Source organism: Falco cherrug, chromosome 6 (genome assembly GCF_023634085.1).
Source record: "Falco cherrug isolate bFalChe1 chromosome 6, bFalChe1.pri, whole genome shotgun sequence".
In the NCBI taxonomy this organism is placed as follows: domain Eukaryota; kingdom Metazoa; phylum Chordata; class Aves; order Falconiformes; family Falconidae; genus Falco; species Falco cherrug.
The window spans coordinates 19,476,560-19,493,128 of NC_073702.1; the positions used below are offsets into that span (position 1 = coordinate 19,476,560).

Genomic DNA, 16,569 nt, shown 5'->3' on the forward strand with positions numbered 1-16,569 from the left:
ATGTAAATACCAGAAATATATAAAATACTTCATTAATTTATTCCAAGTTTCAGATAATTTTTCATCGCATTTGATTTCGAAGTTACATATTCTCACACTACAGCATTTTCATTTATGTATGTAGATCAAATATCCCTGGAAGAATGCAGCACCAAAACCTACTTGCTTACATTGTTCTGCCTTTGTTTTGCACATATCTTATTACGTATTTTTCCCTTGCTAAAACAAGAAAACTGCTGAAATGAGAGCTCACTTATCTACTAAATCAACATCTTGAAAGTTTTAGGTGGCAAAGTCTGCATATAGCAGACTAAAGCCAAGTCAACATTTTCTTTCATTACCCCAAAAACTTTTATGCTTTCTTTTCTATCACAGATCTCACACAATCTCTGTATTTGCCTGTCAAACAGAAGCTGTGCAGCTGTAAGTAAAATGATAGTTGGAAAGATAATGTTAGTAGTATTCAGGCATCTTTCTCAAAGCAGCTTAGTCATATGCTGTATGGAATAAAACCAGGTTTGGCTGAGTAAGGGAATTTACTGTTTCCCAGGGAAGGAAATTGCCTGCAACACATCTGGCAAAATGTTCTAAACGTTTAGTTTTAACAAAATATACATTTCAGCTCTTATAAGGTGACTTCTGTCAAGTGGGTATCTTCTTTCTAAAAAGGGAAAGATCTAATTTGTACTTTAAACATACTAAGCCACTATTTGCTATTTTATGTCAAATACTATGTACACTCCAGCTATAACCCAAGCAGGAAATCACAGGCTAAGCAGCTATATTTCAGTCTGCAGAATAAATGTACTACGAATGCAAACATGCCACTCCATATCGACAGCAGAAATAAAAGATGAAGAGAATACTGAACATGAAAAAAAACCAAACCAAAACACAGAGGAAGCAACTGCTCTGAATTACAACTTTTTATTCAATTTCATACTGTCATATGTAAGATTCCATGCCAAATTATTTAAATTCTTTCCTACTTGGACATATCTAACAGTGAGATGTTCCTTCTCATAACTGATGGGAGACAGATCTCCGTCATTCAGCTTTTCGGTACTAAGCCCAGCCCTGCCCTGCAAGCAGCTTCTGAGGCTCAGTAAAAAGGCTGTATTCAGGCATCTTCCTTCCTCCTGCTCAGTTTTCAAGGACAAAAAGGTATTTAACTTGCCTTTACTTTTCACACCAGTTTTCTAAATTTAGCTGTTACTACTTTCTTCCCCCCTGAACTCTGACTGGCTTGACTCCCTGGGGAGGCAGAGAAGACCACTTCCTCCTCCACAGCTGGGAAAGCTGCTCCCAAAGGAACAGAAAGGGTGAAGGATCACAATCAAGTGCTCCAAAAGATGCACCAAATACAGCGCTATCCTGTAGTGAAGGGTTAAAGGGATGTATATTTATTTTGTTGGCAAGGTGAACACTCGCTGACTTTCCCGGGCAGTGGGAAAGAGTGCTTCGTTAAAGCAGTATGAGTCCATTGGACCCAGATGGGGAAATAGCAAAATCCTCCCTCAAATGCGTGTTTGCGTTGGGAGTTGTATTCCAGTTATCAACCCTACAGCCTGGAAGTATCAAGGAAACGTTGAGGAAAACATTCCCATGGTGAACCTCAGGGTGTTGCTCCAAGAGCTAGATGAGAAGCACAATGAAGCAGCTAACTGGTGGTGCCTGCTGTGCTGGTAAGGGTATGCCATTAGTAAGTCATCGTCACTTCTCAGACTAACACCTCCACTTTCCATACCTTTTCCCTGAACTGCTGACAGCTGCCACAGCAACTGGCCATTCACTCATTCATTCCAAAAAAAAACCCCAAACCCCAAAACCAAAACAAAAACCCCCACAAAAACCCAAACCCAGCCAAAAAAAACAGTAAAAGATGAACCAGTTTCTATCTCCAGTATTCCTACAACCACAGTTCTCCCTAGTGGAGGTCCAAGATACAGCAAGCCTTGCTAGGCAGACTCCCAAGTTCAGTTCTGTTCCAGGGCCTCCTGGGGTCATGCATCAGCCTTTCCTAAAGGAAAACAGACTACGGTTCAAACCTTTAGAGACACTCCAGTCTCTCCTCAAAAACCCAGCTAAACTGAGCTGCCAGATTATGTTGGTGATCTGACTCACTAGTGTGGCATACAGATGGCAGGCTTTATAACAACTCAGAAACTATTGATTTAATCAAGCCTCTCATGGAGATCCCGTGTAATGAATCCTCAGCATCCCTTAAATCTTTTATATATGTACAGTTCCTTGAGATAGGTCTAATAATTAAAAAGAAATCTTCTAAAAGACTACACTGGTCAGTGTCATCTTTACCTTTCTTGTCCAACTAAAGCAATAAAAAATACATAAAAATGTAATCAGAAAATTAATCATTACCCTCTAGTTGTTCCTCATTAGGAAACAGATACTTTAAGGGCTGGAGCAATCTTACTGTCAGCACTGCTCTACTGAGGGCCCTATATTTTCTTTGGGCTAGCTGTGAGAGGAAAAGAAAGCAGAGAACAGACCAATTTAAGGACAAGTACAAGTCACACTAGGAAATTCTCACTTAGCAAATTAATCAAAAAACCTCAAATAACAGAAAATACTGAATATGAATGTCTGGTTCGATACCTAGAAATGCTTCACACAGTCTAGTGTATAAATCTAATCCTACACGCTGTCTTCATTAGATAACAGTAGGCTTCTCAACTACATTGCAAAAGATTGTTATTCACATGGAATGAAACATTCTTTCAAAGACTTCAATGCATTGAAAAGTAGAAATCAGTATACAAAAAGCTTTTTGAAACTTCATTAACAATGCAGGTAGCTGTCACATTAACTTGCCTTGCTGTTGCAATACAAAGTTGAAGGGATGGAGAACGCATAATTTATATGCCAACCCCCCCAAATTTGTAGAAATTTTGTAGAAAGTAATCTTGACTGTATCCCAAGTTCCAAACACATTGCTCCATTTCCTCTGGCTGGAAGGATGAGCAACAGCAGATGAGTATTCCACAGGAAAAAAAATATCTGACAAATGGTTCTGCAGGTCACAGTCCAAGTATAACTAGAACCTTTCTGGAAGTCTCCAGAATTTAATTCTAGAGATTTTCCCTTCCAGAGGTAACTATGTAGTCTATGAAGAAATCCCAACAGCCTCCAACAATGTAAGGCATGCATTTCAGCTGCTACGACTATTTTTGACAACCCCTGAACACAGCTTCCATGATTTAAAAAGTAAAAGCCACATTAACACGCTACATGAAATACAGCAAGTTGTGTAAGAAAGTCTGTCCTAAGAGATCCTGAGGCACGCCAGGATTTTTCTCATAGAAGAGAAACTTTGATCTGTAATTCATGTTAGTTTGACTAGCATGGCATTACCTTTGTTTATTTTAATGAAGAAAAATCTATAGCTTCCAGATCCAGACCCAGCAAAACTCTCACACAGTTTTGTCTGCAGGAGTCAGTATGCTAGCCTGCTGGTTTCAAGAAGACATTTTCTAAAGCAGAAGTAAACTTTTTCAAAATTTCAGTGGAATCAACTCTTTCCCAGGGTTCGTTAAGTTGGTTTGTGATTCTCCGCTTTTTCAAGACCAGTGACCATTGCAGAGAACACGGGCGTGGGAAGTAGGGGGATGCTCCTTTTTACTCTTACATATACGTTTCCAATACTTTATACTAGACTTGCCCTCACCGTTCCCGAGTATTTCCCACCTCCAAGGGCACAGGACTGGGCTGCCCTCTGCCCGCCCAGCGGGTCGGGGTCTGCAGCGCCCGTGCGCCCCGCCGCTCCCGCAGCTAACCCTTCATACAGGCAAAAAAGCCTGGGGGGAAAAGGAAAGAAAAAAAAAAAAAAAGCAGCTCGAAAACGCTTAACGCTTGAAAGACACGCTTGAAAATGGGTATTTGTCTGGGAGATGAAATGAAATACAAAGTCTGTGCTCAAGTGAAACGTTTAATTACCACCCCCTCGTTCTCTGCCGGGGACGTGCCCAAGCCTGCTTTTGTGTGCTCCGGCCAGTGCCCTTCTCTGGGGCCGCACAATGCGTTAGGCACAAACGGAATGACATCTTGGTGCGGTACATTTTAAATAAATAAATCCTTTAAGACGAACAAACAAGCCCTGGAACTCCCCCCCCCCCCCCCCCTTTTTTTTTTTTTTTTTTCTTTCTTTCTTTTTGGACAGCGTGTAAAAATGACTACCACCGCCAGCAATTTCCAAGCATGGTTGGAGGCCATCGGAACCGACTGCTCTGTCTAGGAAAGTCGTAAGGAGAACCGTGCTGCAGGCCCTCGCGGGGGGTCCCGCCGCCGCTGGCTCCTCCCTGGGGTTCCCCCCCGCCCCGCAGGAAGGCGCTGGCCGAGCCGGAGGGCGGGCCGGCCCCGCTCCACATGCTGCCGGCGCTGGTCGCCTTCGCTATAAGGGGGGGGAAGCGATCGATTCGGGCGGCCGGGCCGCGTCTCTTGGCAGGGGCGAGGCGGGGGAGGAAGCCTGGCGGCTGGTGGGCCCGGCGGGGCCGGATCCCCCGGCTGCGAGGGGACTGCTGGTGCTTTCCGCGGCTGACAGCTCAGGGCACGGCGCGGGGGAGAGCACGGCACGTTTCCAGTTTGCGGCTGGGACAGTGAGAGAGCCCAGCCCTCGTCCTGACGGCACATGGCAGCAGAGCGCCGGGGTTCGCCGCAGGTTAACTAGGTCTGGGCTCTCCTAGCGCAGTCCGGCACTCCAGGCTTGCCGCCTTACCGCAGGAATTAAAAATGCAGCTGACTGTTGGCTTCTTTTTGGGCTGCAGTATCTTCTTAGCTTCAGGATACGACTCCTTTAGCAAGAGCATGGAGACGATAGGCAAGAAGCAGTACCAGGTCCAGCACGGGTCCTGCAGCTACACCTTCCTCCTGCCCGAGGCGGACAACTGCCGCTCCTCGGCGTCCTACGTGTCCAACGCGGTGCAAAGGGATGCACCTCTAGACTACGATGATTCTGTTCAGAGACTGCAACTGCTTGAAAACATCATGGAAAACAACACTCAGTGGCTAATGAAGGTAGGCTAATACCATTTCTATTCTAAAAGTCTTGTTTACAACATCCTGTTATCTGTTTCATTGTGGTTGTTTTGTTTGTTTGGGTTTATTTTCTCCTTCTAAATTCACAAAATGCATTAGCTGAACCAAATTTCTGCGTTACCTTTCAATCACAGAGTTGTTTTGAAGTCTAACCGTAACTCTACTGACTAGAACAGACAACTGCACTGTCCTGCAGGGCTCGTGCTTTAAAGTTTGTCACCACATCTGAGTTGCTTGGACAAACAATAATTCCATGTGCAGGCAGACTGCCAGCGTGCCTGACATTTTTGACATGAAAGACTCAGCTACTAATTCAGAATTCACTGACAAGGGCTATTTTATCTCTGTTCAAAGAATATAGAATGTACCTTACCCAAGGCATGTTTGAAAAATGTTATTTGAAACATGATTTCAAAACTTTCGTGCAAAATTTATCATATTAAGCTCTGCTGATCAAGAACTGTAATTCTGAACAAAGACTGGGAGTCTCACTTGCAGCAAAATTAGCCTAGTGAGGTGATAGAATTTCAAGAAAGTTCATTAGCGGATGTCCTTTGCATCCTGTAACATTTCCACTCAAATATACAATATTCAAAGGGAAAACTGTTCTGGAAAAGGTGCTGCAGATGCCACATAGCTTCCTTTAATGCAACTCCATTGCAATAAAAGGAAAATGACATGTTTATTGCCAAAGTGGCAACATTTGTAAAATTATACCTGAAGCAGAAGAAAAAAATGCAAACTGTGTACATTCTTAGTATTACCGGAGAATAAACCTGATCATTGTTCCACATTTTCATAGAAACTCATTTGATTCTAAATGCTATACAGTTCAATAGATTTTGAACAAACCTTTATTTGACTGGTACCTGAAAAAGTGTGATAGTTGCTTAGTAAATTTATGAGTGTTTATGTTTCATACCGAGATGCCTGTCTTCTAAGCAGTATTTTGAGGACTTAACTGAGCAGTTGACATTACATCTTCAAGTTAGTATTCCAGTGGTGTCATATGGGTTTAAAGAAGTACTTGTTGCAAATGGAGAGAATTTGCAGTTCGCTACAATGAATAGCTGCTTCTTACATGACTATAAAAAAAATTTGCATTAGGGTTCACTTCTCTCATCAGTCACAAAGTTACAGAACTAGCATGATACACCTAAAGGTATCTGCTGGCAGGTTTGTGTGTGTAAGAAACAGAAGTCACACTTCAAAGCAGAAAGCAGTGTTTTCATCTACCTGAAAATGGACCTTGAAGCTTAAATCCAAAATGCATGCACTTGAAGGGTGCAGCATGGGCCTCTAAATCTCTCATTCTGGTGTTTAGGGTGCTCAGTTTAGACACCCAAGAAATGTCAGTAGCTTTTGGGTTTTTAATCTCATAGGCAAACATACTTGCCTCTACATACTTACCTTTCTACTTACTAATTTACAGTGCTCACTATTGTAATGTTAAGACCAACATGAACAGATGTGCAGTGCAGGATGAAAAACACACAAAGTAAACCAGTCTAATCTACCCAGCTGCTAAGTAATTTCCTAACACAAATAGTAAAATAACACACAAGACTCCAGTGCTAAATGCCACTTAAGTAGGCAAACACAGTAACAGAAGTGGCATCAGGTAAACAGAAACCAGTAAACAGAATTCCAGCATCCTTATTTAGTAAAAACTGTGCTTTTTCCTGTCAGTCCCTGGGAAATCAGTTACAAGAGGAATGGGATAAGTATATCTAAGCCATTCTTTGGGGAAGAAAAGGCAGATCATGTTTTACAAGACACAGAAATGTTTCTTTTATTTGAGCAAATATTTCCAGATAAGATGCTTTAGAATAGCCTGATTTCCCCTCACCCCCAAGCTGTTCCGCAGCTAAACATCCTGTAAAATAACTGCTGTTTGTCTTTTTCACTTTTTTAACACCTGCTCTTTATGTCATCTGTTGTGTTCACAAAGAGATTCCAACAAAAGTAGCTTTTCCTCAGATTTGCTTTGCTAGAGACACCTGGTCTGCAAGTGAAGATGAAAACAAACAATAACCTGTAAAGTTGCTTACAGAGTTTACTTGCTGTTTTTTTTTAAGGTCACATACCCATTTCTAGGTTCATATTTCAGCCTACCAAAATATAATGCTAGATTAGTCAAGGCAGGGGGAAAAAAAAAATTGTTCACTTAGTTTTTATACCATATTGAAGGTGTAATAGAAGATTGATTTTAAAAATAACCTGACATTAACATCTCAGCAACTGCACAAAAAACTGCTTTAGGTCTTGCTTTTTGTAAAAAGTTATTTTTGCTCATTTAAGAGGCAGTACCTGTTTTGTTTTGAAGTTGTGTAAAAAAAAAAAAAATCACAAATTTTTGGTGTGAAACGTTGTTCCTGAAGTACTGCACATCCCAAAACATTTTTACACTCCTCCCCCCTCCTGCCTTTAATCCATCAACTAAAGGAAACATTCTGTTTCTGAATGAACACGAGGCTGTATGAATGGAACAGCATGGGAAGTGCGCGCTTCATCTGGCTGATGGACAAACACAATGGGAAGAAAATGAGTTACGTAGGTCCATGTTCTTTTCTGATCTGCTCCTACGTGGAGAGCAGAAGACTTTATTCCTACAATTGCTACAAATTGGTGCTTCATGAAAACACATTTCTTTGTGGTCTGCACTGTATTAGTGCCTTATGCCACCACTGTACGTACCATACATAAAACTGGAGAGCATCTTTTCAAAAGTAGATTAGGTGTCCAGATGACATACTAGAACAAACAGCTATTCCACCTAATCCAGTGTTTAGCAGTAAGCCGGTAAGCAATGCTGTAGAGCAAAGGCCAAAACTCTAGATCAGCTGTGCAGCAATATACCTGAAATGGACTTTCTTCCTTGACTTTCCCTACCTTGGGATCAGTTTGTATATTGAAATGTAGGATTTTTTCTAATAGGTGTGTGGGCAGGGAGAGCCTGCAGGGAGAAACCTCTCAATAACAAGATCCTAAATTAATTTGAGAGGATAGCAGATTGGTATACAGCTGAGATACAAGACTGGAAATTTTAAATGTAGACATACATGTTGCCCATTATACTTTGGATTTTTTAAAATATAAAACCAACATAACATTTTCAGATAGTCTTAGAAGACAGGCAGTTCCCTTAAGTCCCACAATTAAATCTCTATCTGAATAAATGGCAATGTTACCATTTGGGTCATGGCACTTCTACTGATGGAACGGAATTTTTTCAGGTATTAAGACATTGAAATAACTGAATGCTGACTTGAATTTGCTTCTTAGTACAGAAACTAGATCCTATGACATAGGAGGTATGACTCTGTCCAAAGCAATACTGTAGAAGAAACAGGTCATATTTTCTTAGTCTTCCCTGTTATAAACAGCTGAAAACCACGTATGATCAAATTGATTGTAGCATATGGAACACAGATAATTTATTTGTAGTCTGTCAGCAGATCAGAAGACTAGAAAATAAAAACCTGTGGCAGGAATCAACATTTAAACTTAAGACGAGAACTTCATGCTGAACCACCCAGCAGACTAGGCGGGGGACACTTTGCTGACAGAGATGCAGTATCTTTGGGTACTCTGAACTGAGATTTCTTTTTCCTTGTTGTGATATCCTGGAAGTTAAAAACCCTTTGTCACTTGTAACTTTGTCATTTCTTCTTCCTTAAGCACCACAAAATCAGATGAATGCTTGCAACTTTTGATAAGTAATTACCAATGAAATGTTATAATTGTTGTCATACTGAACTTCCTATCTCAAATATGAAAAGATACTCTGACATGCCATCATCCAAAAACATCTGCACACAATGGACAAGGACAAATACCTTGTGTAGTGTTAGATTTTGAAGTAGAAGTACGCAAGCGATGATTCTGACTCTGAATCAAGAGCTACATTCCTTTCCTAAGTAATGCATCTGTTTTTACTTATTGTGGAAAGTGCTTGTTTCTGTCTATCAGCTATGTATTTGCTAAGCAAAAAAGTAGTGGCAGGACCCAGAAGAAAATACTTTTTTTACTTTCAGATTAGTATGTGTCACCAGATAAAGTTTCCGTGCTACTTAAATGATATGACTATGCTGTTTATTGTTATATCTCCTGTAGGTAAATTTCTGTGAAAGCATTTGAAATGAAATTTTTGCACGTGTTTAAAAACTATGTTGTAAAGACTATTTTCTGCATCATTCCACAAATAGCGAATTGGTGATACAGGTATGAAATCGTACCAAGTCGACAAAGACAATTAGAGATTTTCTTGTACAGAACTACAAGAAAAAAACAAAGTTGAGGGCTCACCATGTCCAAGATGTTATCAGTAAAAACTGTGATAAACAGAGGCTTGTTTTACTGAACCAGTCTCTTGCTAGCATTCAAGATATATTTTCATGTGCTTTGTTTGTTACTAGTATGATCATAAACTTATCATCTTTGACTGGTCCAAACAGCAAATTGGGAGACTTAATCCACTAATTATTACCATCAAGTACGTTATTTTTCTTCTTTTTTTCTCTTTCTTGCCTGAATTAACAGTTGCCAGTCCTTTTTGTTTTACATACCCAATTAACAGCATAACCTTTAGAATTTCTTTGAAACTTTTACAGAAAGAGACTGAGGTTCAGAGTGATCTTTCTTTTACAGACAATTATCTTGTTATTGCTCCTTTTCTGTTGTTAATTATGAATAAATTCAATAATGAGCATCTCCCCATAATTTACCAAGGGAAACAGCTGACATAGTGAGCTTGTTTCTTGTGATTGGGAACCAAGCAATCATGCATGTTTTGCCTAGACAGAATTTTGGCTAGAAGACAAAGATACCCATTTCTAATCTTCAAGATATGACATCTAGTATGTTCAGTGACTGTATTATACTGTCTTTTTTTATACTGCAGTATTTGTGTTTCTAAAAATATACAATATTTATATTAAAAATATAAAATTAATTGATTCATAATACTTCTTACAGTAAACTAAGGCAGCTTAGTAAACCACTATTTATTTAACAACTTTTTACATACTTTAATGCAAGAACCTGCTGTTGCATATGTTGCTTCATGGGATTTTACATAGCTTCAGCTGAAAGCCAGGATGTGGGCAAAGTAAGACTGTCTCCCTCCACTATTGCCATTACTATAGAGGGCAGCCCACCATTACCAGTATTATAGGGCTAGACATGCAAAATGATGCCGACTGAGTAAGAAAACAGTGTGATATCTTAGATTAGGGTCTACAGAAGAGAGGTGCCACTCTTGGATCCTTCTCTGGAGCTTAGCAAACCCAAAGTTTCATCAGATGACTCTGTCCATCTTAATTATCTCCCTAGATTAAGTTCAGCCTGTCTCTTCAGCCTGGAAGAGAGAAATAGAGGAATGGAAAGCTTGGGAGAAATCCTCCTTGAATTGGCAGATGTGTCAGCATTGCTGAAGAAGGTGCAGAAGGTAGCATGCTACAGGGTCCTCATCCTGGCATGCTACTTTGGCACTGAACTTTGTAAGCCTCAGAATCAAGAGACAATAGGTAGAAAGTAGAAATGTGGACTAGGCTGCAAATAAGATACATATATATATACATAAGCCTATTTCCCACTTCCCACTTGTTAAAACAGCTTAGGTACAAAAGTCAAATGAGGACTGATGGCCTTTCCATGGAGTTTGTGTCCCCATTCCCATATTCTGACAGAATCACTGAAATACAGAATGGTTTGGGTTGGAAGGGACCTTCAAAGATCATCCTGTCCAACCTCCCTGCCACTGGGATCCACTAGACAAGGTCAAAGCCCCATCTAACCTGGCCTTGAAAACTTCCAGTAACTGGGCATCCACAACTTCTCTAGGCAGCCTGTTCCAGTGTCTCACTCTTGCAATAAAAAAAAAAAAAAATATTCCTGGAACAGAAGAGGCAAGTTTTACTTCAGAAAAAAAGGGTTCTGGCATCTAGTTAGCAATAAAATACTGATGGGAACCTTAAGGATGCCCGTACAGACTACAGAAGGGAAGATGGGATAAGATGGCTCTTGAATAAAATAGTATTTCATGTATTTACTGGTATATGAAACAAGGATGTCACACAGAGAAAACATTTTGGTGGTCCAAATGCATCCTAGGAAATCTCTTACTGGTAATAACAGCTAAACCACTGAGAAAACAATTTGTGAGTGGACCACAAGTCTGCTGACATAAGTCCATAAGACCAATATAACCTTCAAGAAAAGGAGAGTTTCTATGGCACTGAATAAGAAGTTTCAGAAATAAGCACACACAATTCTATTTGCTGTTTTATTCTTTGAATTTCTCAGACTAGCCACATACAAATTACAGGTGAAAAAAATAATAGGAGCATCAGGTAATTTCATAGGGCAAAGCATCTGGGGGAAAGAAAAAAGGGATGGCACAGTAATTTAATACTTAGAAATGCCTTAGAGATATGGCACATTCCACAGTGTTGAGCCAAATAACCTCACACACAAACAAAAGGTTAAAAAGTGCTCTACAACTGGAAATATGTGATAATTTAATTTCCTTTAACAGACATATCTCTAGGAAATGGTACAGAGGAAAAAAGAATTGTAGTTATTCTTTACTGAGAATAAGTGAAATACTGTTTGGTGAACCTAAAGTGTATTCCAAGTAAACCAAGCTCAGAGGAAATGTTAAAGAATTCTTTAAGTTACAAAAGCCAGATCCATGTTTTGTATAAAAAAAATCCCACACCTAAATAGTTCTGCAAACACTCACTGTGTCAGTTTTCAAGCTGCCTAGAAAAATACATTACTACTCCTTAAATTCCTTAAAAAAAGAAAAAAAAAAGCTTATTATGTTCCAAATAAGTACTGAAAATCCTTTTCATTTTTATCTGTTTGTGGAAAAGGTTAACCCTAAAATTAAGATGTTGTTTACAAAGCTCAGCAAATGTATCCTGCAGTTTGTATGATATGGAGATACCTGTCTGTTCTCATTCCAAATTGCAGCACATTATGTCTTAGCCTGGACAGAAAGAGGGAAGCTGCAGGAACTTTTCTGCTGTCTTTATACTGCCCATATGAAGCTTTATCAGTTTATTTAATAATCTTCCAGGAGCTTACTAAGGTTGTAACAAGATTTTACTGCTAAAAAGAGAAGGCTGCTAGAATATGCAACCTTCTCTCTATTAGCCTTTTTCTCTTACTAAAAGTATGGATGGAAATCTGGTATTCTTCACAGAAGCTGTAAGGAGTGAAACATTTCCGTCTCCAGATGAGCAAATACTTCAGAATTCTTAGATGGCAGCAACTTTCTTTCCAATTCAGCTGTCTCTGGAGATTCCTGTTAAACCCAAGTGGCATATAGTGTCCTAACTTTGCTCAAACTCCCTTTAATGCTGTAGGGAAAAAAACCCCCACCTTTTCAGTTTTGTATTGGTATTCAGGTCTCAAGCATCATGATAGAGCTTAAGAAAAAAGGAAACTATATAGGGTTCCTTCACCCTCTGAGGAGCAACATACCAACTTTCTATCACTGATTTTGGTCAGGGATTAAAATCATGTTGTGGTAACAGCTGATTGTTTAACAGACTATGTTATTGAATAGCTAGCTATGACATCTTATCGTTTTAAGTTTCTGGGGAAAAAAAAACCCTTGCTTGATACATGACATCATGTTTCTCAATGTTAGGAACTGAAATTCTTTAAAACATATTCAATTTTTAGACTCTGTAGTACCTTTTAATAATGTAATTACCAAGAAGTTGAAAATAGCTACGTGCATTGCAAAAGCTGTGCTAAAGCATACATGAGGACCAGAGTAACTCAGTATAAAGTCAAAACTAGCATAATTAGAGCATTCTGGTGTGCTGCAGCATAATCAGTCGCACAACTGTCATCATTTGAGATACTTCAGAAGCAATGCTTTAGTATGCTTTTTGAATAAAGTGTTTGTCAAAAGCACATGAAAACACAGTAGGCAAATGTTTGATCTTTAGTTATTGCTCTGCATAACAGAACTTTCTGACAGGGAGAAAATCTAAAACTTCTCATCTTTGGAGAAAGAATGGTATCTGTTTAGAAATGGTAGGATCTTCCTCAAATCTCTAGTATAAAATTGACTGAGCAGTGTATTAAACCCCATCCAAACAACAGCCCGGCAGACCTGTTCATTCTCACACCGCGAGCATTAAGAGTCATTCACCTCATGCACCCACGGTATCGGCTTCATCGCTATGCTTGCTTTTTAGTTTGGGCCTGCACCTGACGTGTCTGATCCTGGAAGGAAAAAGCCTTTTTGTTCCATTCTGTCAGGGTGTGGGAATGAGGAGACACCCAGCTCAGTGGAAAGGACATTTCCTGGGCAGTAGCTATAGCCCCTGCCCCACCAGCAGCTCCCCTGCATGTGATGTGACATCAGCGTGCTGGAGGCATGCTGGTCATCATATGACCTGATGTCTTACACTAGAGGTATTTGAGTAAGCTGAGAGATCAAATTTTGATAGCTGGTACCTAAAAATCATGTTAGTTTTGTCTTCCTCCACAGAATTGTAGACATCCTACTATGTTGCTTCATATACTTCCTTTAGGTCCCTTCCTTTGGACTACAACATTATGTTCTGTGCAACAATTTTCTTCTCTGTTTTCCATTTGCTAGGTGTAAGCAACTGCGAGATACCAGTTCAAACCCCCAGTTTCAAAGTCAAAATATAAACCAGCCCCTTAAGGAGAAGGTGCCAATCAGTCAAGAAGCAGTCGCCTCATTTTTCCAGAGTATCGTCTGTCAGCTGACAATCTCAGATGTGCAAAAAGTCAACATCCAAACATCAAAAAAGCTGCAGATCAGGACTGAAATATATGTAGCAATGGAAAACACGCTTGCCATAATTTCCTATCGCATTAACAAATATCCTGTCCATTCAGACAGTTCAATACTCAAGAAAATTCCCTAGTGAAGACTTAATGAAACAATTTCCATGTTTCTGCTTTTCTTTCCAGAAAGCTTTTCTATAAACAGGTTAATTCAGCTATTCAAAGGGAACACCAGCTTCCAGTTGCTTAATACAACTTTAAAAGAATGGATAACATAGGCAAAAGACTGCTTAAGTGAATGAGTAAACCCAGACAAAATCTTGTATTTTTCTGCTTCTAAGGAATCAACTTAAATAAAACTAAGCTTCCTTGCATGAGGTCTGAACTTTGAATATATTAACTATCCCTGTGTTTTCACTTATGTTAAATTTTTATGCTGATGCCAGGTTTTCTGTTAGATACAATGATTGCCTATAAAGTAATAGTAAATTAAAAAATCCTGTCGTAACTGCTACTGGAGCCTTACTGGGAATGTTTTCTGAAAACTACTCTTGACATGATGAAAGTTCAAATAACTAGAAGGTAAACCCCAAGACTAATAACCTAACCCTTAGAAAGAATATAAACTGCAACAAATATAAATAATCTGCTGAAATCTTACCACATGCAAGCAAGGATTCTGACAACTACAGTTTACCAGCTATGGAAGAAAGTTTAAATATAGTTAACAATACCCTGATTTTTTTCCCCTGACACATAAGTTTATTTGACTTGAATCTAGAGAAAACTTATCCATGTCTTGAGTTCAGCTTCTTTGTTATGGTAAACTTTTATTAGTTTAAAAAGGCTCAGAGGACAGTATACAAAAACCTAGTTCTGCTCTTAAGCTAATAGAAAAATTCCTACTGACTTCTTAGTGAAACTGAGATTTCATCTGATGTATCTAAAAACTCATTTGACTCAAAAGGTGAAACTTTTTTTTTTTTTAATTATTTGAAGTTGATAATGGTGTAAACCAGTAAATCATACATGTGCTTTAAGGCTTACTTCCTGTGGACCACCTCTGACCAGTTGGGATGTTACTGGACTAGAAAAAGAGAGTGATAATTTTAGTGACATGGAGATAGACATTTTCCTTTGCTTGTCCCTCTCAAGTTCATGTGGGAGTAACATTTCCCAAGAGTCTCATCCAGTCAAGTCTATCACACTCACCATTTTCCTCAGTGAAGTTTCCTTTCAATTTCACAATGTTTTTTAACCTTCAAGCCAACTAGTCAATTCCTTCCCTCAGCTGCTTTTAAGATCATATTTCCAGGCCCTTTTTTTCCATTACCTTTATGAATTCCTATCCCTGCCATATCAATTTTTAAAATTCTGCTCACACAGATTCAATTCCTTTTTTCTTTTTTTCTCCTTCTTTCCCTTTGCTAAGACCATTCAGCTTCCCAGCTGTCCAGTCTGAAATCCCTTTTCTGTGCATCCCTTGTCATTCAGGATTCTCAGCTCTGGATTCTCAGCTCAGTCCTCGTTAAATTTCTTAACCCTCACCTGCATGCATACTTTCCTGGGTATTAAGACAGATAGCTTCTGTGTCTGGCTAGCTGCATGCAGTATCAGTGTCACGGTACTTTGGTTAGTCATCTTCAGAGCAGAGTTTTGAATCCAAGGGAGTCTCTGGAAAGTGCATTTAAGTCTCCCTCTTCAGTGGCCCATCCCATCAGATCTTGACAGACAGGGACAGTTTCCTCATAAAATGTCTATCCTGTAGTGCATAGCTTTGGTTCTTAGCCGTTTTTGCTGAGAGTTCCTCCTCTTCTATTATAATCAATGCCAACAGCATCATTTGTTTCCAGAGGATCTGGCTCCAGTTTCTGGTCTTCATAGAAGGGCACCAACTAGCAGCTGCAAGGCTTCAGAGGCTTCCAGGAGCACTGACGAGCTCAGCTCAAGAGGTGACTTTCCATCACTGCCTGAGTGCTCAGTGGGGCACCAGAGACGAAGAGGAACTTTTGGAAGCAATGGATAGATAGACTTTGCTTCTTCATTCTGTGCCAACAGACTAAACTGCCTGCTTTTGAAGGGATAATCCTGGCTATTGAGGCAAAAAATGTATTTTTTCTAATCAGGATTACCTGATTTTAAATACTTTTTTTTGTCTGCATCACATGCTACATGTTGTTTCTGCAGTATGCTGTCTATACGTGCTGATCTTACTTCCAAATATTTGTGTTTGTCCACTCTTAACACAGTAGCTTCCTGTTATCTTTCAAGCATGGAATTCCTCAGAAGCTTTTGCTTTAAACACTCTTAACTGCTAACGGAACAGCAAAAGGAAATAAATAGATGGCATTTGACAAGAACATACAAAGATGCTCGATTTTTTTTAAACTAAGCAGAGGTGACCACCTGAGCTTCCCTTACTCAGGGTAGCCCTTAGTGCTTTCTGTAATCAGTCAAGTCCATTTTGGTGTTGGGGTCCTGTTTCCCCTGCCCAGTGTTTCGGAAACCTCAGGGAAGCTCTCTGACAGGTCTGGTCTGGCAAGGGAGGAATTTTCAGTCCGGTGAAGATGTAGCAGCTCTTCAGACACACCACCTCCACTGTCCATCCAGCATATTAGCAACAGAAACAGAGGACAGAAAGATGCAGTGTGTCTTAAAAAAAAAAAAGAACTACAGCACTTCAGAGGGGAAATCACCTCCCTCCCCCTGCAAATGTACAGGAAAATCAGTGCAAGT

General features: G+C 39.7%; 2 protein-coding genes across 3 annotated transcripts in view; one reads left to right on the forward strand and one right to left on the reverse strand.

Moving 5' to 3' along the window:
* The window catches only part of MCPH1 (microcephalin 1), a 135,585-nt gene that overhangs the window by 33,355 nt on the left and 85,661 nt on the right, over window positions 1-16,569 (reverse strand).
* ANGPT2 (angiopoietin 2) overlaps window positions 4,397-16,569 on the forward strand; it is a 46,528-nt gene continuing 34,355 nt past the window's right edge. For both annotated transcript variants that reach the window (XM_005441875.3, XM_027809135.2), the window contains exon 1: window positions 4,397-5,031. In XM_005441875.3, coding sequence (XP_005441932.1) covers window positions 4,747-5,031 — 285 coding nt within the window. In that variant the 5' untranslated portion in view covers window positions 4,397-4,746. The remainder of the gene's footprint in view (window positions 5,032-16,569) is intronic.